Below are 20,741 nucleotides of genomic sequence, written 5' to 3'. Positions count from 1 at the left end.
CCCCTCCCCATAGCAGGTAGGAGCAGTGTCTGGGTTGGTTAGCTGAGCAAGAACTGGAATAAACAGGTTACAAAAGTCAGGGCTCCCAGCTGAATGACAACAAAGAAATAACTCCAGCTAAGTAGGCAGAAGCAAGCTGTTATTTTGTTCTCTCGATGTTGTTGCGGTGAGCCCTGCCACGGGGAGTAGTGGTGTGGGCAGGAAGGGCTGCTGAGAGGCAGGAGCCAGGCAGGGCTGCCATGCCTTCACCTGGGCTGGGCAGAGGCCTCCCAGCACCTGGAGCTGGCCTCACAGTGATGCACACAGCTCGCTCAGGAGCACTGCATCGCCAGCACTGAGGCTGTGGTGCTGGCAAAGCCTCAGGTTTGCTGGCAAACCAGAGGAAGTGGTCCCACTCTCCCATGTAGAACAGAAGAGGGTCTGCAGGCCGCTTTGCTGTCCACTGGGACGTTTCTGTGTCACGTGGGAAGATGGACCAGGCTTTTAATGTCTGAAATTAGAAAGGACACCCTGCTTAATGGGGAAAAAAGTACTGTGGGAAAAAAGTACTGCAGATAGATAAAAGAAGTGGTGATTAACAACGTGGGCAAAGTCCTGACCTAAGGTATGATGAGCTGTGCTGATGCCTTTTATACAGCCAGAGCTTTACAGCATTCTGCAGTATTGTTTATGTTACTATTTAAAAAAAAAGAGAGAGAGAAAGAAAGTGAGAAAATAAATGCAGTTACTTTCTGTTTCACACCCCCCACTCCCTTCCCCCCCCAAAAGAGCAGATGGCAATTCATAGCTCAAATTGTTTTTTAAGCCATTTCACATTTTATTGATAAGTACAATATGCTCTTAAACAGCAACCCACACCCGGGCATTTCTGCAGAGATGACACGGCTGCTCAGGTAGCTTGAAAAGAAAAGAGCTTAGAAAATCTGTTGTGTCACAAGGGTGAATGTTTTTCAGTTACTTCTCATGTAGAAAACAGTAAAAACAAAACAAAACAGAAATACAGACCAAAACAAAAGACAAACAAACAAACAAACAAAACAAAACAAAAAACAAACCTACTTCTGGTTTCAAATGATTTCTAATTTGGAACACCACAAACAACGCAGTGCAGTCACTGGATTTGTGATTGGTTCTACTGGCTGATCTGGGTAGAAGAAAAAACACTGCTTAAAGTGCTGAATATTCTTTATATTTTTAATGAGCAGTGGTGTGCATAAATTGCCACTGGGAAAAGCAAGGAAATATTCAGCAGCTCTATTTGGGGAAGCTTTGGTGCTTTAGAATAAAAACTGTTAGTAATGGAAAATTCTCACCATCAGTAGTTTTATCTGTTAGAGTACGAGAGTGCAGAAATAAGGAAGGAAGGGAGTTTTTTGTTATTAATTGACACTCATTTTTAGCTGGCATGTGGTGGCAGGTCTCGCAAACAAACCGTAGGCTGCACAAAATGCAGATTAGATCCAAAAGTTTTGGAAATGTACTAAATCTTTGTAACACTGCAGATAGGAAGTGTAATAGTAAACTGATAAATTGAGTATATGTATTTTTTCAGCTTAATTCACAGTTTCTTTCTATTATTTTTTACAACCCATGGAGATAAAGCAAAACAAATTGCTCAGAAGAAAAAGAAATGCATTTCCAGACACATTCTCCTATTAAGTAATATCCCTCTCTGGTACATTCATACTGCCAAATATCAATCTCTACTTTTTCTACTCTGCATCCGCAGCCTGTTGTTGGCTCTGCAGATACTGCACGAGCCGTGTGCGTGCAGGAAACTCTATACAATAATTACAGCGCGCACAGATTAGATCGTCATTATAATTTTGCATCATCTGTTATGTAATCTCAAGACTGTTGCGAGCTGAGAAAACGCGGTCATGCTACAATTCTTGGGAAGCAAAAGCAAATCGCGGATTGTAAACGAACGTCCTGGCAATTAAGGAACCCACACGGAGATGAGAAGAGACGAGAGCACGGGACGCGGCGGTTGTCCGCGGGGCGAACACAAGCGCGGCTGCTGCCGGGGAGGGAACGGGGGAGGGAGCGCGTCGGAACGCCTCGGCGGGCGGTGCGGGGCGGTGCGGGGCCGCGGGGCACGGCGCAATTCCGCTTGGGCTCTGGGGGCGAGGCGGCGCTGGGATACAGGTGCAGCGGCAGAACGGAGAAGAGGGAAGAAAACGAAGCGCGAAGCGCCGTGCGCCGACTGATCGCAGGAGCCTCTTCTCGTTTGCAGATAGAGAAACGCGCCCGAGCGAGCCGGCAGTCGGTGCCGGGGTTCGGAGGGAGACGGTCCTCCCGATCCAGCCTACCCGCGGCCCCTCCAGCCTGCCCACAGCGGCACCCCGGCATCCCCGAGGAGGCGAATGAAGGCCTCCTCCGAACGGGGGAAAATAACAGAAAGAAGAGACAGAGATACAGAACCGAGGACGTAGGAAAAAGATGGAGCGAGCTGCAAGGAAATAAATAAGAAGCCGAGTAAATCAGATCAAATCGCCAGGATGCGTTCCCAACAGCCAGCTTTATAATTTCCAGGTGTTGGGGAAAGCCGTTGTCTTATAGTTTATAAATCCCTGCTGGGAGAGGGAGGGGAGAATCTTTGGAGGTGAAGGAAATATCAAATCAGAAGCCTCTATGTAGATTTATGATTGCATAAGAGGCTCGGTCGTCTCCATATATTAAAATGTGCTGTCCTTCCTGTGACTGCCCAGCCCTCCGAGGGAGAGAGCCGCTCGATTTCGTCTTGATCAATGCTGCCTGTGAAGCAAGGAGGAGGAGAAGGGGGGGACCAGGCTGGCACCAGATGGAGCAGGGTCTAGGGAAAGGTCAAGGTTAGCTCAGGCTGCTATTGAATCGGTTGCAGCCTCACAGATAGATCTCTGCCTCGGAGGCACCCACTGGGGCTTCTCAGAATCAAATCTAATAGAAAAGGCAATCACAGAATGAAATCGTTTTATATGAATGCTAAAATTGTTATTAGGCTACATTAGAGAGACACCAGGCATGTGATTACCAAAAAAGGAAGCATGCCTACCAGTTTGTGACCGAAATAAAAGCTGTGAATGCGTTGATGCCATCAGCAGCGTGCAAGTATAATAGGTAACAGGAGAGTGGGACAGGGAGAGATGGGTGTGTACAGTGAACAGATTAGCATATTTAAATGTATGTACATATCTGCACGCAATTTTCTGCGTATGTGTCTGTGTCGAGGAGGGGGCACGTTGGTAGAGGTGCTGACAGCAGCACTTGATTTTCTCAAGCCTGGCAGAGGCTGTGGTCCTCAGTGTGTGGGGACGTCTGCTGCTGGCAGTGGCTGCAGGCACGCATCAAGCTGGGCATCAAGCTGGGCGCTGCCTCGAGGAGACGTTTGTTGGCCCTCCTGGCAGGGCTCTGCCTGCAGCCACATGCTCTCACTGCACTGCAGCACCAGGAATTTGCCTCTCGACCGTAAGTCTTCCTTGAGACATGGAATGAAGGCACTGTTTGAGGCCTCTCTTTTTCCTTGTCTCATGCAAAACTCTCTTTCTGCAAGGAAATGTCATTAGGTGCGTATGCGTGCACACATCCAGCACATGGTGAGAGCACACACGTGTGTGTTTGGAGCAGTGATGCTGTCAACTGGCTTCCAAAGATCAAAGTGAACTCTTCCCAATTACCATCTCCTACACGTTAATGATTTTTTAACCTACAGCACAGACATATAAGAAGGATTTAGGCTTGTGAAATAAATGCTGGCTACACTAGATTAAACACAATGACTGCACTCGAAGGGTTAGTAAATTCAGAATTAACAGATCATCCCAGCTTGATGCAGCTACTATGGATGATTTAATATGCAGTGTAAGCAGGTTGACAGTCAGCTCACAGATGCAGATAAGATCAAACAGTCTCTTGATTCAGTAGATCGAATGGTTGTGCCGTGTGTCTGGAAGGTGGGTGACAGCATGTATGTGGCAGGGGCTCTGGTAAAGAAGGGCTCTGGTAAAGAAGGGCCTTGATTCCCAACTGCTGGATGGTGCCCTTCTTTTGCTATTGTGCAGTCAGCCTTTTCCAGCAATCAAATCTGGAGATAACGTGGGAAAAAAAAAAAAAAAAAGTCTTAAATCTAGTTCAGGGAAGTTACTTGAAATTTTCAGTGACAGCAAACTGTGAAAGTTAACTATAACCCCCATTTCTGCCTCCAGTCTGCAGTCCAGATTCCTCCTCCACAGACAGGCCATTGCTGCCCGCTCCATCTCTCACGGAGGTGGATCTACCCACAAATCCACAGGTGGATTTGTCCATCCGGCCGCCTCCATCTCCTTCCCAGTGAGGCCCGGCTCCGCGGGCAGGAGGAAATCCCGGGGCAGCGGCAGCTCCTCACCCCTCCAGCCCTCCACGCTCCGTGAGTGCAGCGCCGTCCCAGCGCGGGCTGCCGGGCAGCTTCCACGGCGGGGAGCTGCGGCGATCGCGGAGGGATGGAGCCCATCCAGTGCCCGCAGTTATCAGCCGCCTCGCTTCTCTGGCTTCGAAGTAACTTTGGCGGCTGATGTTCTCGTTCTCGCTCTCCTATTTAGACAGGGACTTCAAAGTTTGTGCGGAGGCTGGTAAACAATGAGATGACAGAGAGGACTCCAGCCGTTTTATTAATTAAAGCGTCAGTGCGACACCGATGTTGGTCTAACAGCAGTCAGATCAGAATCCACTAAGGAGTGAGTGTTTAACTACGAATTGAACTTTCACTTCAACATATTTTTTAACTTGGAAGCCAGTGGCCGCTTTTAATCCTTCCGATTTCGAGTTAGAAAGGAAAGGGCCCGAGTGCGGCTCAGCCTCCCGTGCTTTGCCCCAGCAGCGACGAGACGCGGAGCTCCTTCGGGACGCTGCCAAGGAGCTGAAAGGCGCAGGCACGCACCGGAGAGCGGCGGGGAGAGGGGAAGGAGAGGGGAAAGAGAGGGGAAGGAGAGGAGAAGGAAAGGAGAAGGGAAGGAGAGGAGAGGGGAAGGAGAGGGGAAGGAGCGCTCGGAGCGTGGGGGGCGGGGCCGGAGGCAACGGATCTCCCCGCGGAGCCGCCCGGCGGGAGTCCCAAGGCGGAACCAGCGAAACCAGTTATCTGGCGACAATTTGCATATTTATGGAGCCTCCCGCCGTTCTCCCTGATTACTTCACTGGCAGAAAAGGTAACAGAAAAAAAATATATAAAACCACCACCAAAAAAAAAAAAAAAAAAAAAAAAAAAATCCGGGAAAAAAAGAACACGGTGGCTCTGAGACAAGAGCGGTCCTTGTAAAGCCCGGGGCAGGAAATGTATTTACCGAGCAGTTTTCTGGAAGCGCAGTTATCAGTTTCTTTAAGATCCAAGGCTGAAGATGTGAGGTCCGTGAGTAGGTGCAAACTGCTTGAGAAACGCAGTGGTCATGGCAGGGGAAAACAATTAGTCAGGTCATATTCGCCGAAAACTCACATCTAAGCAGGAGGCAATCCTGGGAGAACGGGAAAGGCAGTCAATAAACACTTTAAAAGTGTAGTGTCATGGTACGTGTGTTTTTCAGTCCCACTCGTAAGCAACGTGCAGAAGTGCAGCACGGCTTTGAATAGAAAAGCTAATTGGGTCTCAATAGAGAAGAGTTTCGTGTTTACTGGCTCTAAGTACAACGGCTGTTTCAGGCACACCTCGGCTCCCAGGCACTTTTGACCTTTCTCGCAGGAGCGGTGGCAGCTGTGTGCCCATCCTATGCATCGCACACCTTCAGCTCTGGGCAGCAGAAGTGCAGTGCCAGGAGCTGCGCAGCTCCTCATCCCCCGAACACATCGCTGTGTGGGAACACGGTGCCCCACGTTGCTGGGGTGTAAACGTGAGTGCGATTGCAGTGCACGACGTTGTTGGGGTGTCGAGGAGAGCGTGGTCGCAGCAGATGTGTCACTACTTCAGCGTTCAGACCCAACTTCTCACTGGCACTGGTAGCAAACAGCCTGTACGCCTGGCAACGCGACACAGCCTGCATTTCCCTTGCATTTACCCACAGCAACAAGCACTGCAATGAGAGACTTGTTTCAGCACACAGGCTATATGGGTCGCTCTCTTTGTGTTTACATTTGTTTCTCTATAGGTATGCAGAAACTTAATACAATAGAGCAAGGTAAAGTTTAAATTATGAATACATTAATTTCAGTATGGTAATATCAAACATTGTGCATATTTTTGATTTATGTATTTAATTTCCCTTGCTTTTTTTTTTTTTTCTTTTTTTTTTCACTGCCGGGAAATAGTTGCTCACCAAACAATAGCATTAGCACAATAACTCCCAGCATTCAGACTTAATGCACATCAGCTTTCTGTGCTAATACTATACGATACGCTTGCACGTTATTCTAATTGAGTGAAATCTTATTCATACTGGCAGTGGAAGGCATTCTTCTCGCTGCAGTCAGAATTCATACCGTACTGTAAAAATTATATGTGCTGACAATAACAAATGGTGGCAAAAGTATCCAAACTGCTGAAAGAAGCGTGCTTGTATCATGCTTTATTCACCATCACTCTCGCTATGCCTCAGCACGGCATCTTTCTGTGCAGCTTTGGGCTGTATAACACTATATCAATTTGACTACAGAGAGTTGCATTAAAATATTTCAATTAAGTCGAAATTTTGCACACGGAGTTGCACAGGATGAATATGGCAAAGAAAAAACCCCACAGCAAAGCCGTTCTTGTTTTTAAATGCAGAAGATCTCTGCTATCTCAACAGTTCTTTGTTTTCCATCTAGATGGAGCCTCACACAAATGGCCCCACGTTCTAGACAGCACGTGTATTTCTTCTTTGTTGAACCTAAAGGATAAAATTAAATGTAATCTACAACAGTAACACAAAATTAATATCAAGAATGATGATGTGAAATTTCAGCTAAATGCATTGTTAGTAACTAAAAACCTACCTAATAGAGTTTATTTCCAAAAGACACCATCTTAACAGAATACTTGGCCTCATGCTTACTGCAGACTTGGAGTACAGCTGATGTGTCAGATATGCTTATGGGTTTTTTGGTGCCCAAGTCCAAGCAGATTCCTCAGGCATGGGATGCACTGAGCAGCGTATGAGGAGAGAATCCTTTCCACTGTACTCTGCATCCCTGCTGTCAGTCAAGCCAGATGTGCTGGGGAGTGTGCAAACAGACTGAATTTTTCCACATCTCCTGTAGCAAAACAAATTCCTCAATGGAATTTTTTTTTCTTTCTCTCTCTTTTTTTTTTTTTTAATCACTGACACTTGTATTGGGTGACTTGGTCATGAATTAGTTTTGTTATCCTGGAATTCTTATTTAATTTGATGGAAGTGTAGTTGGATTTATTTTCCAAGACAAAACGTTTCCAATTCCATCCTCCTTCCCGCTGCACCTAGAGTGGAGCTTTCTGAATTTCCTGTTAGCCCAAGCTCTCACCACCCCTTGGTCTGTTCTTTCAGGGAAGCATGAAAAGCTTATCGTGATGATCCTGAGGGAAGGCTGATCTTAAACAACTACAGTTTGAAAAGACTGGTGCTGCCCCACGTGTGTCATTTGGCCAGGAGCAGAGCAGCTCTTCCCATCTTGCCAGTTGGCAGACACTTTGCAGTGATTGTGTGCCACTGCTTTTAAACTTTGGGGTGCACTCCTGCTCACTTGTGGGAGTGATACACACATACATACAGAACAGTGGCTGCTGGCACCAGTGCCTGTCAGATAGCAGGGAAATAACTCCAGCTGCAGCGAACTGGAACCAGGAAACAAATTTCTTGCTGGCATGCCTTGATGCCAGGCACTGGTGACTGCTGTACTTTCTTAAAGTTGCAGGTCAAGTCCCACAGCACAGCTGCAAAGAGCCAGACTCAGCTTCCTCTTGTCTTGAGCCTTACCAGGAGTTTGCTGGCTGCTTGTCTCACCCTTTTCCACCCATGCAGCATGCTCATCCTCCCTGAGCTCAATGTCTGCTGGGCCACTAGGTTATGCCTGCCTGCCTGTGGCTTGAGCTGGCCATAATTCCTGGCCTTGGGCTAGCTAGGGATCTCCCCAGTCCTAGCAGCTAAAGTCAGAAAACCAATTAGAAAGTCACTTGGGTCAATAACATAAGCTCAAAGAATGACCTGCTTAGGTAAACGGATGACTCGGTGTCTCAAAAGATAGTGTTCATGATTTGCAAACATTTACAAGGTTGGCAGAGAAATGTTTTGGGCTCTGGCTCCACTAGAGCAACCTGTCCATGGTCTGTAGCTCATCTTGCTGGCCTTGGGCTTGCCAGTATTTTCTGCTAGGGTCAAAGAAAATTCCAAGTTTGCATTCTTCCCCAGATGTGCATACTCTGGCTTAGAGTGATCTCAAGTGATAAAAAGAGCCACAGAGGTTTGGAACAAGCAGAAAGTATCACTGAGAGTATTTTTAAGTAAAATTCTTTGTACACAAAGCCATACTTAAGGCCAGTGCTCGAAGTCAAGCAAGCTGATGTCTTTCAAAGTGCACTCATGATGATGCCTGTTCTGATGCTAAGGTGCACATGGGACTCACTTCCACACATTTTGGGGAAAGAAAATGTCCCCAGAAATGTTAAGTCCCAAAAAACTGTTAACAAGGAAAACCAAGTGACCAATGCCATGACATATTTTTTCCTGTAGTGCACCAGAACTGCTTCAGGCGGCTGGATCAGGAAACACCCACCTTTCCCAGCAGCGTGGTGTGAGCAGGTCTGACAGCAGGTCACCATGGGACTGAGGGACACAGCAGACACGATGGATGTGCTTTAGCTCCCTTCTGTCTGAGGCATTTCTATTCTGCTTATCTCACATATTCTGAGATAGATTGTCACACTTCTTCTACATGGTCTCGGTCTGCAAATGTCCACACATGGATCTGTAAGAGTGACACATGTGCCCCATGAACTCCTATGTTGCTGTATAGTTTTAATGCATATATATGTGCTGTTCAATATGGAGCTTCAAAAGAGCTAGAAGTACCACATTCATACCCTAGATGTCAGTAAAAGAAAAAAACATTAGAACCCATTAAAATCATTTTATAAAGGCCTCTGAATCAAGCAGCGGGTTAGCCAATTATTCATAAGGTAATTCCCTATTTGGACTGGCAGTTTGAGTCCCAAGTTTCAGCTCAATCAAATTTACACAGCCCAAGTTATAACCTCTTCAAGATGGGGATTGTAACAGGAACACTGACAGACCTTAACTACTGTGCCTCTTTAGTAATGAAAGCCCTGCTACTTCCCTCGTACCGTGGCTGCTATACTGCTATAATTAAGATCGTATGGATTCACACCATACATCGATTCTAAACCCACCACGCTTAAATTGCCTCAGCTCGAAGCTTAGGATACAAGTTGTCAGGGGCGTGTTACATGCTTACGTACAAAAATAGGAGACCATAAATAAAATACAAAATAACTAATAGTAAAATAACTTCTGGAGTAGTGAAAACTAAAACCAGACTTTGGCCAAAATGAAACATGAGATTAAAAGTGAGCTGTTACTGGCATCCTTTATAACCAGTGCCTCCCCGCCTGCCTACCCACGAGCACGAGGATGTGTACAATTAGAGGAGGGGTTTGCAAATGAGTCTACATCCCGAGTGCTTTGTGCCATTCATTTTACAGCCGTCCCTAGACTGCCCAGTCAAGGTTCAGGGCTCCACTGTGCCCAGTGCTGCGCAAGCAGGAGCAGGCTGACAACCCACACCTTGCTGTAACCTCTGGAAAAACTCTTCTCAAGTTCAGCACCTTGTTCTGGATCCTGTCTAGAGCAGCCCATAACAAAATCTTTTGGTCACCTGATGCCCATATGTGTGTGATCCTGCACAGACTCGCTGCTGTGTGTGCAGTGCTTGCTAGTAAGTGCTTGCAGGATCAGAGCTTATTTTGAGCCCTTAGTAAAAAAACAAAACAAAAACAGCAACAAAAAAGGAGAAAACCGAAAGCAGTGTGCCCACGTTGCTCGCCCTGCAGTACCAATGCACACGGCATTTCTAGGACACGCGAGTCCTCTGCTCATTCGTCGGGAGTCAGCTTGGTGCGATAAGAGTTCCACCCATGGTGCCTCTGCCTGATTGAGGCTATCACTGGGTGAGGAGGGTGCCTGTGATGCTGGCCGTTATGTAACACGTGGCTCAGGAGGACTGGCATTGTTTTGGAATTTGTGTTTGGTTCTAATGTTCCATTCTGACATGTGAGAACGCTGCCATGAATGAATGACAGTTGGAGCACTGAAGTGGGAACATTTGCCCACCTAAGTTCCTGAACTCACCTGCTACCAAGTCTGCAGCTAAATCAGCAGACAGACAGGGATGGCAGCATGCAGCACATGCTGCATCACGCTCCTCTGTACCTCTGGGCCTCAGCGCCACACAGGGACCATGTGCCTGTCTGTGAGAGGGAGGCAGACCACACTTCCCCATTTGAGGCAGTCCCTTTATAGAGCAGCCTTCAGGCTCCGCTGGAAGGAAGGACCATGCTGCCGTTTCCAGGGCTGAGGCACCGGAGGCACACAGACATTCTCGGCAGGCGTCTTGGGGCTCTGGTCTGCAAGGGGCAGGATGGGAGCCAGCTGAGGGGCTGCAGCATGTGGGCAGCCTCTTCCTGAGGCTGGACTCCCAGGTGAATGCGACAACCCTATGGCTCAGGCTCCAGCGCCAACCTCTGGGCTTGCCTGCACACGGCTAGGGCAATCAGGCACATTTTCCCAAGACTGCTCTGGAGCTCTGGAGCCAGGAGTCCGTACCAAGGAGTGGATGATCTGGCTGGGGTGAGGCACAGCGGCAGGATGGCACGGCAGGGGAGGGCCGTGGCTGAGAGGGAGGTGACGCGTGAGTGCGCGCCAGTCCTGCAGCCCTTTTGCTGGGCTGTCTTTAGCGCTTGCCCAGTTTTGTTCCCACTCGTCCTTTTGCCTGCCGCATTTCCACAACTAGCAGCCTTTGAAAAATTTTAGCTGTGTTTAAGTGCTGCGTCCATGAGCGTGACTGAGCAATGCCGTCACTTTATGCAGTAGGTACAGTGCGGACTGACCACGCGCCACGTGCCCGGGCGGCGTACAGAGGATGCTATAGGAAGGGCAGCGCCTGCGGCCCCCCCAGCTCCTCCTTTCCCGGGGGCCGCTGCCGCTGGACCCCCGCCACCGCTGCCTCTCCGGCCGCGCCGGGGGCCCCGCAACCCCTCCCCGGGGCGAGGCGTGCGCGGCTGTGCACAGGCGGAGCGGAGGGAGGGGGGAGGGGGCCGCGTGAGCCGCCCGACGGCCGCGCAGCAACAAGCGCAGGGGCCGGACCGCAGCTAAGCCCCTCGCAGGAGCTGTTTGTTGACCGCGTTCACGTTCAGAGCCCTGAAGCTAAAAGCACTTTACACCATAAAATAAAAGAGCTGTCTTTTTTTCTAAAAGGTTACGTCTGGAGGCCACGCTGCTCGTACTTCATACAGAAACTACTGAAGGGGCTATGAAATCCTCCATGATTTACACTCCCTCTCAGTGCATTAGGATATAGATCTACTCGGCGCTAAAAATACTGTAGAGTTTGTAACCGACGTGAATATATGTGCGTTATTTCAGAAAGTCTGTTAGAAAACTTGTCAACACGTTATAAAGCATAAACCAGGGCTCGGCCATTAAAGGCGGAGATCAGAGACAGAACCATACCTCAGGAAGCGCCGAGAAAAGTCCCCCATTCAAAACACTGCTGGCCGCGAGCTGACACCGGAGTACACCGAAGGGCTCGGGGAGAGCCGCGCTGCATCGTTATGGGGCACGGACTGGGCTGCTCGCCCCGGGCTACGGCGAATAATGGTCGCGGCTCAGGATTTACCGCCTGGCAAAAGCCGCGTCAGGGCTTGTAAATACAGTTATTCGTGTCCACGGCTGCTCGTTAAACAGCCTCCTTCCTTCCACTAAAGCGCAGCAAAATAAAAACCCACCTGCTTTAATAAAGCCCGTGGATACGGCGCTCTAAGAACGCCTCCCGACGCCTCGTTTCCCGGTCTGTTGTCGCCCTCTCGTCACATGACAGAGCGGCGCGGGGGGCGGCGGGCAGAGCGCGTTATTGTGATCAGTGCCGACAGCAGCGCCCGGCCGGCCGGGGGGAGCGCCCCGCTGAGGCACGGCTCCGCTTCGCCCGAGCTGTTGCTCCGTGCCGGCACTGAGGGCACGCTGCCGGCGGGACTCGCTCGCAGCCGTTCCCGAGAGCATCCGCACGATCAGCTGTCGAGTACGTCTCACGGTGCGGCCGGGGCAGTCACCGCTGGAATCTCAGCCGCGGTGCAGCGAGCCGGCAGGCTGAGGTGTAACTAAGAGATTAATTCGCTAGGAGCTTTTACAGAGAACCGATGGGACGCTGCCTGTTATTTATCAGAACCGGCCCCGGCCAGGCATCCCACCGTACGTGGGCTTCGGAGAGCGCACGGTAGCGTAATGACTTGTAATTATTCAGAGCACTGTTACATGCGAACTGCAGAACGTTTCAGAGGTAATAAAGTCATTACTTCTGCACTGCAGTTACCTCGAGAAGCTTGACACGCTCCATTATATACAAATCAAATCGTACGAACGTACCTGTGCCGCACACGCCTGTTTATGCGCGCCCCGCACGGAGCACGTGGCCGCACGGACACGGCCGCCCGCCCTGTGCGCAGCGTGACCGTGGCACCTGGAGCTCTCCGGCCCCGCGCCTCCTCCCCGCCTCGCGCCGATCGAACCCTTCGCCGCCCGCGGTTCGAGGTCCCGCTCCGACACGGGCTCGCCTCGCTCGGTCAACAAGTCCCCGCGCCGCTCCCGCGCTCCGTCCGAGCCGCCACCTCCGTTCTCCGCCTTCTCCTCCGTGCCGCACGCGGGTACTCTCGGCCCGGCGGTGCGGGCACGCCCGGCTCCCAAACCCGTTCCCGCTGCAACCTGAACCCTCCCCGTGCCGGCGGCGGGGAAGTTGTGGCCGGCGCTGCGCATCCCCCAGCTGCAGCCGCTGCCCCGCGTCGCCGCTCGCTGCCGCGGGCTGGGCTCGGAGGGGTAGGCGACGGGGTCTCCGCTCCCTCTTCTCCCGCGCCTTCTCCTCCCGCTCCTCCGCTCGCGGAACTCCTCCCGCCACCCCCCCTCCCCCGCCACCTCCTCCCCCGCTCCGGGGCAGGCGGCCGGCTGCCGGCACGCCGCTCCCCGCCGAAGTTTGCCTCAGGCCGGGCCGGGCCCCCGCCGCCCCTCGGCTCTCCGCGGGGCCGCCGCCGCCGTCCCTCGGGGCCAGGCCGCGGCTCCCGGGAGGAGGGGATTCCGCGGCGCGGAGGTTGGGGGGAGGGGGCCGAGTGGGGACGCCGGCTCCGGATGGGTCCCCCTTCCTTTTGGGTGGTCCCCGCTCTTGGCTGGCTTCCTTCGGTCTACCCCCCGCCCCTCTCGGGGGCAGCCTGCCCGACGTCCCCCCCCCCCCCTGGCTCTGGCTTCAGAGATGTATTTACTTTTCCAGCGGGGGTGTGAGAGTGTGCGCGCTGCCGCTACCTTCTTTCTTTCTCTCTCTTTCCTTCCCCTTTCCCCTTCCTCCAGTCCTTCTCCCGGGCTCGGGTACCGCTCCCCCCGCCCCCTCCTCCCTCGCCCCGAGGCCGCTCGCGCCCGGCCGGCCCCCTCCGCCCTGGCCCCGGGGCCCTCCGGCGGCGTGCGCCCGGCGCGCCCCCTCCCCGCTCCCCCCCGCGGTCCTCGGCCATTGGCTTGTCCTGCTCTCTTTTTCATGTCCAGCCCCCGATGAGTGTCCATTGGTGTTGCCTTCGCCTTCCCTCCTCCCCTCTCCCCGGCTCGCCCTGCCCATGTTTTGTATGTCTCTGTCCATCCAGGCTCCTGACGTTCAAGTTCGCGGGGACGTCACGTCCGCACTTGAACTTGCGGCTCAGGGGGGCTTTTGCCATTTTTTTCATCTCGCTCTCTCTCTTCTTCCCTCTTTCCCTCTCTCTCCCTCTCTCTCTCCCTCTCTTTTTTTTCCTCGCACAAAAAAAAAAAGCCATGACTGCTATCCCACAATTCATCTTCCCTGCGCCATCTTTGTATTATTTCTAATTTATTTTGGATGTCAAAAGACATTGATGAAGATATTTTCTCGGGAGCCTCCTTCCTCCGCAGCCCGGCGCTCCCGATGTGAGCCGCGCGCTCCGCCGCTGCCAGCCCACCATGTCGCGCCGCAAGCAGGGCAAGCCCCAGCACTTAAGCAAGCGGGAATTTTCGCGTAAGTAAGCTGTGGAGCGACTCCTTCAATTCCCCTTTCGCGGATTTAATTTTCTATTCGAGCGAGAGCGGGAAGAAAAGAAATAAAAGTGAGAGGGAGCGAGCGAGCGGAGCAGATCGAACTCCCGCCGCCCGCAATCCCGCGCCGCTCCGGTCATCCCGCCTCGTCCCGCCGCTCCGCGCCACGGCCCCGCTCCGCAGAGCGCCCCGCGCGGGCGGGCAGCACGACCGGGGGCGGGCGGGCGAAGCGCGGGGCAGCGCGGCCGGGGCGGCGGTGGGCGCCGGGCGGCCGGGAGCGAGAGAGGCGCGGAGAAAGTCCGGCGAGCGCAGCCCGCCGCTCCCCGCCGCTCGCGCCTTCGCACCCTCCGCGGGGCCGGGGGCGAGGGCGTACGGGTGCTCGGGCCCGGCTGTCTTTTGTTTCCGTCGCGGGGTGCGGGCCGGACCCGCTCCGGCCGCCCCGGGGGCCCCGCCGCCCCACCTCCCCCCGCACCCCGCGCCCTCTGCGTCCCCAGCCCCGACTAGGCTCGGCTCGGGCTGGGGCGGGGGGCGGCCCCGGGCGGGTGGCCGTGGCGCGCCGAGAGGGATTCCCTCCTCGCCCTCGCCTCGCGCTGCCTCGCTCACTTACTATTTTTTGGAAGATTTTCAAAAAAAGTGGAAGTGGATTTTGATTGGGAAAAATCTCGTGTCTGAATGTTTACAAGCGCCGCGTGTGCGGGAAGCCTCCTGCCAACAAACACAGACAAGAGCGAGCCCGGGCTGAGCGCACACCACACACGCACTCGCGCTCGCACACTCGCACAGCCGGGAGCCCCGCGCCCGCGTTTAAGCCCCAAACCCAACGTGCTCTCCCTGGGAGAGAGAAGACACAGCCCGGTCCCGGAGCGCCGCTCGCCGCAGAACCGCCGCTCCCCGCTAGCGGCACCGCGCTCCGGGCGGGACACGGAGAGCGGACCGCTCAACGCACAACAAAGGGCACCTCGGGTTGCAGAAAGATGCGGGGCGAGGGGGAGGAAGGGACAGAAAATCCCCCTTTTCTCGGATGAGCGTGCAGAAAGGGAAACGATATACGCTACTCGTGGCTGTTTATTTTTTTCCCTTTTATTTCTTCCCATCTTTTTTTTTCCCATTATTCCCAGCGAGTGTTCCCTGCTCCTTCCCAGGGCCGGCACAGGACCCGGCGCGACGCGTTCAGTCCCCGCTCACGCTTTGCAGAACTTTCCGGGCCGTCTTCCTTCCCTCGCTCCCTCCCACCGCTCTCCGCACGTTCCCGCATGCACTGCCTCGGCACTACGCCGGCGCTCGGCTCTCGCTCCTGGGGACGCCTCTCCCGAGGCGGGGGCCGCGACGCCGGCTGGCCCACGCCGCCGTCCCGGAGGGGCCGCCCCGTTCCGCGCGGGCCGGGCAGCGGAAGGACGCGTAGCCGGGCGCGTAACCGCGCGGCCGCGGAGCTCCGCACGTGTGCGGCCCCGGGTCGGGCCGGGCCGGGGGCGGGAGCGGGACCGGAGGAGCGGGACCGAGGAGCCGGGCAGGCGGGATGCGCCGGGCGGGATGTGCCGGGCGGTCGCTAGGAGGCACACCGACATCAAAAACCCCGCCGGCAGCGGACTTGAACCTGGCCGGTCCTCTGCGCCCGGGGGGGGGCCCGGGGGGGGGGGGGGGGGGGGGCGCGCCGCCGGCCCCTTCCCTTCCTCTCCCTTCCTTTCCCTGCCGGCCCCTCTCCCCTCGCCTTTGTTCTTCCTTTCGGCCGCTGCCAGCAGCGCGGCCGCCGCAGCCGCCCCCGGCCCGGACTCCTCGCAGCCCCCGCGCCCCCCGGCCAGGCGGACTCTTTTTTTTAAAATTATTTTTATTTTTTTTGGTGGGGGTGGATGGCAACTTTTGCTCGGAGTTTGGCCCCCCTCTTCTCCCCTCCCCCCGGGCCGCCCGGTGCCGCCGCGCCTCGCCCCCGCTTTGGGCCACGAGCTCCGGCCGCAGTTGGAGCAAAGTTGGCACGAGGCGACCACCTTTCCCTCTCCACCCCTTAAGCTCTCCTTTCTGCGCTCCTGAGCCGGGCCGAGCCGGGCCGAACCGGACCGGCCTCGGTCCCTCTGCGCGCCGCTCCCCTTCTCGTTTTTCTCGGGCAGGAGAAAATCCGCGCGGGTCCCCGCAGCCGGCGGGGGGAGATTGTGGTGCCTGGGGACGGGGAAGAAGGAGGGAGCAGGAGGGCGAGGAGGAGCGGAGAGATATGTTCATGGCAGAGCAATTTGCATTAAAAACAGGGACGAGTGATTAGGTGCCTAGGCAGGGAATTCAGCCTGCACAAAAATTAAAGGACGCATCCGGCAGCTCAGGGGTACACCAGGTGAATTGTGTATTCGGCTTTCTTTGGAGATCCGTTTTGTTGTTTGTTGTTGTTGTTGTTGTTTTCCTTTTTTTTTTTTTTTGAGACAGCAGTAAGAATACAGCCGTGTTCTGCTGGCTCTGCTTCCATTGGAGCTGAGTGTTGTGCGAGGAGTGCGGTGCCAGCCGTATTTCATACATTACTATATAATTCTCGTTAATTAGCAATAATTTACATTAAGAGCATAGAAAATGTTGAGGTTACAGGTTTTATATCTGTACATTTGATCATCTTGTTATTTTCAAGAACTTTGCCTCCTATAAAATTAATTAGGTGAAATGTGGAGGTGTAATCAGCAACCTCTGAATTACCACTTCATTTCCTGGGTTTGATTGTAAATCAGCCCCGGCAGAGCAGACTTTAGCAAAGTCTATTGTTGTTTAGCACTACTTTCAACTGTCTGGTGTCTCAGCACAATGTTCCCTTCCCCTGCTAAATAACACTGACGGCGTCAGAAATAAATCAGGCCGAGGGAAAACCTTGTAATTGAGGAATGACTGTGCAGAGCTCCTTGCTGAGCGAGCTGCGGAGGGAACGCTGTTTATTTTGTGTGTTTCGCTGTCCAGTTGGTGAGGTAGAAGTTGGATTTACAGCTCGGCCCCAATACCTTTGTCTGCTGTGTGCAGCGAGCTACAGGAGGAATTAGTCCTGCGCTGCTTTGCTCCCTCTGTCCGAAGACAAGGGATGGCTGGGGAGAAAAATGGCACGCAGCAATCCTGCAGCCCATCCCACTGCCCTCGGGTGCCAGGAATGCAGCCGCTTGCTCTGCGCGTGGGGAAGGAAAAGCAGGTGATTGAGACATTGCTTTTGTCAGTCTGAACGTAACCTTCATCCTCCCGTGGTTGACCTTCTGTTAAATGAGAAGTGGTACCAGAGGCAAGAGCTGCTGGGCTGCATCCCCGTGCCCTACTTGGAGCTGAGGTATGGGTGGCAGCCTGCTCTCTCGATACGATTTCATGCAGCACAACTGGGAGCTACTCCAGATCTTCCTCCCCAGTATTCAGCCTAGGCAGGGCTGAAATAAATTTGACCTGAGTTCACACGATTTTTGCACTTTATCAAAATCAGTTCCAATATCATGCAGCCAAATTAAAATCTATTTTTTGATTCTCTGTGGCTTTAAGTTCATTAAACGTGAAATTGGCAGCTAGCTAAAGAAGGTCAGACCCATTAACTGTTTAGGAGTTGCATTCCGTCTTGCCCATGTTACCTGGCAGTGAGTGGCGGTGCTCTGTGCCTGCAGCACCCTCTCCTTTCTGCCGTTGCCATTAGCACGTGCGGTGCTGCACAGGCAGGGGAATAGCACTGTGTTGCTGTATTTTGTTCCGGCAAGCCTACCCCGGTGGGGGCTGTACACGCAGTGCTGAGGTATTGTCGTGCAAACTAAGGGAAAAAAAACCAAAAAAAAAAAAAAAACAGGCAAAGAGAAAAGAAAGACGACTCTACCTTGTTAGAGCATCCTCTGATGATTATGTGAACAGAAATAGCCTCGTAATGAAGCCTTTTGGAGCTCATTCAGAAAATTTGTCAACTTTGACAACGGTTGCTGAGGTATTTTGATCTCAGAGAGAGCACTCTCTGCTTTTCAGAACTGTGGCATTTGCTTGGCCATGCTGGCTGGTGTATGGTGAAAGGCCGCTGGTACTAACACGTTGCAGAGAATTTAGGCATGTCTTTATTTCAGGATGAAAAAGGAAAAATGACTAATTGCCTCATGTCCTTAAGTGCTGTACCGTATCCTGTTTAGTTGGTATCTCTGGGTGGAATTGTTGGTGAATTTGGAATTTATTTGAACCCTGAAGAGCAGCCGGATAGCAAGAGGTTCCTCCTCCCACCCTGCAGGAATTCTGACTGCACTTGATTTTTATCAGTTGCTTCTCTGCTATTTCTTTCTTTCTTTCTTTCTTTTCTCCTTCCTCCCTCTCCGCGAGCGGCTGCTGCTTTTTTCAGTGTGCAAATTGTGAGCCACCAATGTGGGCAGCGGCACACCTGCGTGGGGAGAGCCCCGTCTCCCTGCCTTCCCTCTGCTGCTGCTCGCAGTGCTTGTGCTGCCCGCTTGTTGCACACACAGGGTGTGCGTTGGAACCTTTCCTCTGCATGTGCACACGTGTCATGAGCAAAATATTTCATGAGCAAAAATTTTACAAAGTGGGTCTGGCTCAGGGAAATACACCTCTGTGTGTGTGTGAGCGTGTGCAGTGCTTTCAGCCTTGAATTCATGTACATAAATAATACATCTGGAGATAAAGCACAGCATTCACTTGTTTTCCTAGCACCACCGCAGCTTTGCAGCACATTCTCAAAGACTGTTCGTTTGATTTTACCAGTAAGTCGTTAAATCGAGTCAGAAATTTGTCCTCATCCACGAGAGCAGATACCGTGGCAGGGTTGTGCAGGCTGTGGCTGCTCCTGCACAGCGTGTTCCCGGTCACCAATAAATTCAGTTCCTGTTGCAGTGGCGATGGTTGCGGGGCACCTCTTTGCTGGGGGGGCCACACAGCAATGCTCAGGGCTGGGAGCTTCCCACGTGCCCCCGTGCCCAGCGCTCATTACCAGAGTTCTAACGTGTCTCCTTTTGTTTCTCCAAACGCAGCTGAACCTCTTGAAGCCATTCTCACCGATGATGAACCTGACCATAGCACGTTGGGAGCTCCAGAAGGGGACCATGACCTCCTCACCTGTGGCCAGTGTCAGATGAACTTCCCGTTGGGGGACATTCTTATTTTTATTGAGCACAAACGGAAACAATGCAATGGCAGTCTCTGCTTAGAGAAGGCTGTGGATAAGCCACCCTCACCCTCACCAAGCGAGCTGAAAAAAGCATCCAATCCCGTGGAGGTTGGCATCCAAGTTACGCCAGAGGATGATGATTGTTTGTCAACGTCATCGAGAGGAATTTGCCCAAAACAGGAACACATAGCAGGTAAATTAAAATGAGGAGAAGTGTTCGCAAGCTTATTTCTGTTTCAGTTGCGTGTCTGTCTGTGGTCGCACGCAGTGGAGTCTTGTGCCTGGCTGTGCTCCTGGTGGCTGCGCAGAGGCAGAGCAGCAGGCATGTCAGGCAGCTCGGCGTGTCTGGCAGCGCTGTGTGCAGCTGCGCTCACATCGAGCCGTGCTGCAGCCGCCGTCGCGCTGCAGGAGGAGGTCCGGCGCTGTGCGTGTGCGGGGAAGGAGCTGCTGAGCCGCGGGTAGAGCTGGCAGTGAAGGAGTTAAGTGAGCATCAGCCAGCCTAGGTTCCATATTGGCTGTCAGCGTATGGACTGTAATTAAACACAGCCCCATGGCAAAGTGACACCACCGACCTTGACTTTAAGATGCCATTTTCGACTGGCCAGGCCAGAGTAGAGAGGGCAGTTGCTGAAGCGCACAGACATGCTTATTCGAAAAGTTTAAGGGCATGTTGGAAATTTCAAAAGGTTGGTTTGACAGGAAAGGCCGCTCTCTGCAGCCTGCCTCCTCAGCCAAATGATAAATGCCTCTCCGCGCTCACTCTTGTCTCTGATGGTGGTTTTGACAGATGTATCTTGATTTTGTTTGTGATTTACACAACCACATGTCATCCGTACAAATGTCCGAGGCCGAGTTCTGCTTTGTGCAACAATCGGCATGAAGTGCGCTTTAAAAAAAGGGTAAATAATTCCTTTTCTTAGCTTTTTTTTTTTTTTTTTTTTTTTTTTTTTTTTTTTAAACGGAGAGCCATTTGCTGTGCCAGTGTTTTGTAAATGAGGTTAAAAAAATTCCGTATCTTCATTTTGCCAGAGATGGATGTTGGGGGGCTTTTCCCGGAGTGGCACAGGGCAGTGCCCATTTCCACGTGCTGACTGTGACATGCAGCAAATGAACACAACAGGAGGCTGTGATTAATTGTGTGGGAGCCTGGTGGAAGGGATTTGTGGTCTTCCTAGAGCTGGAGCCATACTAAATCACCAAATATGGAGGAACGGCGGTGTGATGTAACTCTGTATTTACATATTGAGCCGCTCTGCTTCAAAGACAGAATGCAGTATCTGTCAGGAAGGAATTAGGAGCAGTTCTCTGTGGTTCCAAATAGCAGTTCAGGCTGTGAGCTGGGCTTTGGGCATGCTGGGGAACTCCTCGGCACAAGACCTGGCTCTGGGGATGTGGCCAGAGCCCACCTGGTGTGGGACACGTGTGCTGACGATGCCCGGCAGCAGTGC

The 20,741-nt window shown here is 52.8% G+C and overlaps 1 protein-coding gene across 3 annotated transcripts in view; it reads left to right on the top strand.

Moving 5' to 3' along the window:
- Positions 1–13,806: 13,806 nt before the first annotated feature.
- BCL11A (BAF chromatin remodeling complex subunit BCL11A) overlaps positions 13,807–20,741 on the top strand; it is a 60,044-nt gene continuing 53,109 nt past the window's right edge. For 2 of the 3 annotated variants that reach the window (XM_042895182.1, XM_042895180.1), the window contains exons 1-2: positions 13,807–14,187; positions 19,157–19,486. In XM_042895182.1, coding sequence (XP_042751116.1) covers positions 14,133–14,187; positions 19,157–19,486 — 385 coding nt within the window. In that variant the 5' untranslated portion in view covers positions 13,807–14,132. Of the gene's footprint in view, positions 14,188–16,449; positions 16,525–19,156; positions 19,487–20,741 lie in introns of those variants that run through there. The other variant, XM_042895181.1, reaches the window with a different exon arrangement.

This window comes from Lagopus leucura, unplaced genomic scaffold, assembly GCF_019238085.1.
Source record: "Lagopus leucura isolate 7727_CA_CO unplaced genomic scaffold, USGS_WTPT01 Super-Scaffold_73, whole genome shotgun sequence".
Classification (NCBI taxonomy): Eukaryota; Metazoa; Chordata; class Aves; order Galliformes; family Phasianidae; genus Lagopus; species Lagopus leucura.
The sequence above is the reverse complement of the archived record's forward strand: the minus strand, read 5'-3'. Positions and strand labels throughout refer to the sequence as shown.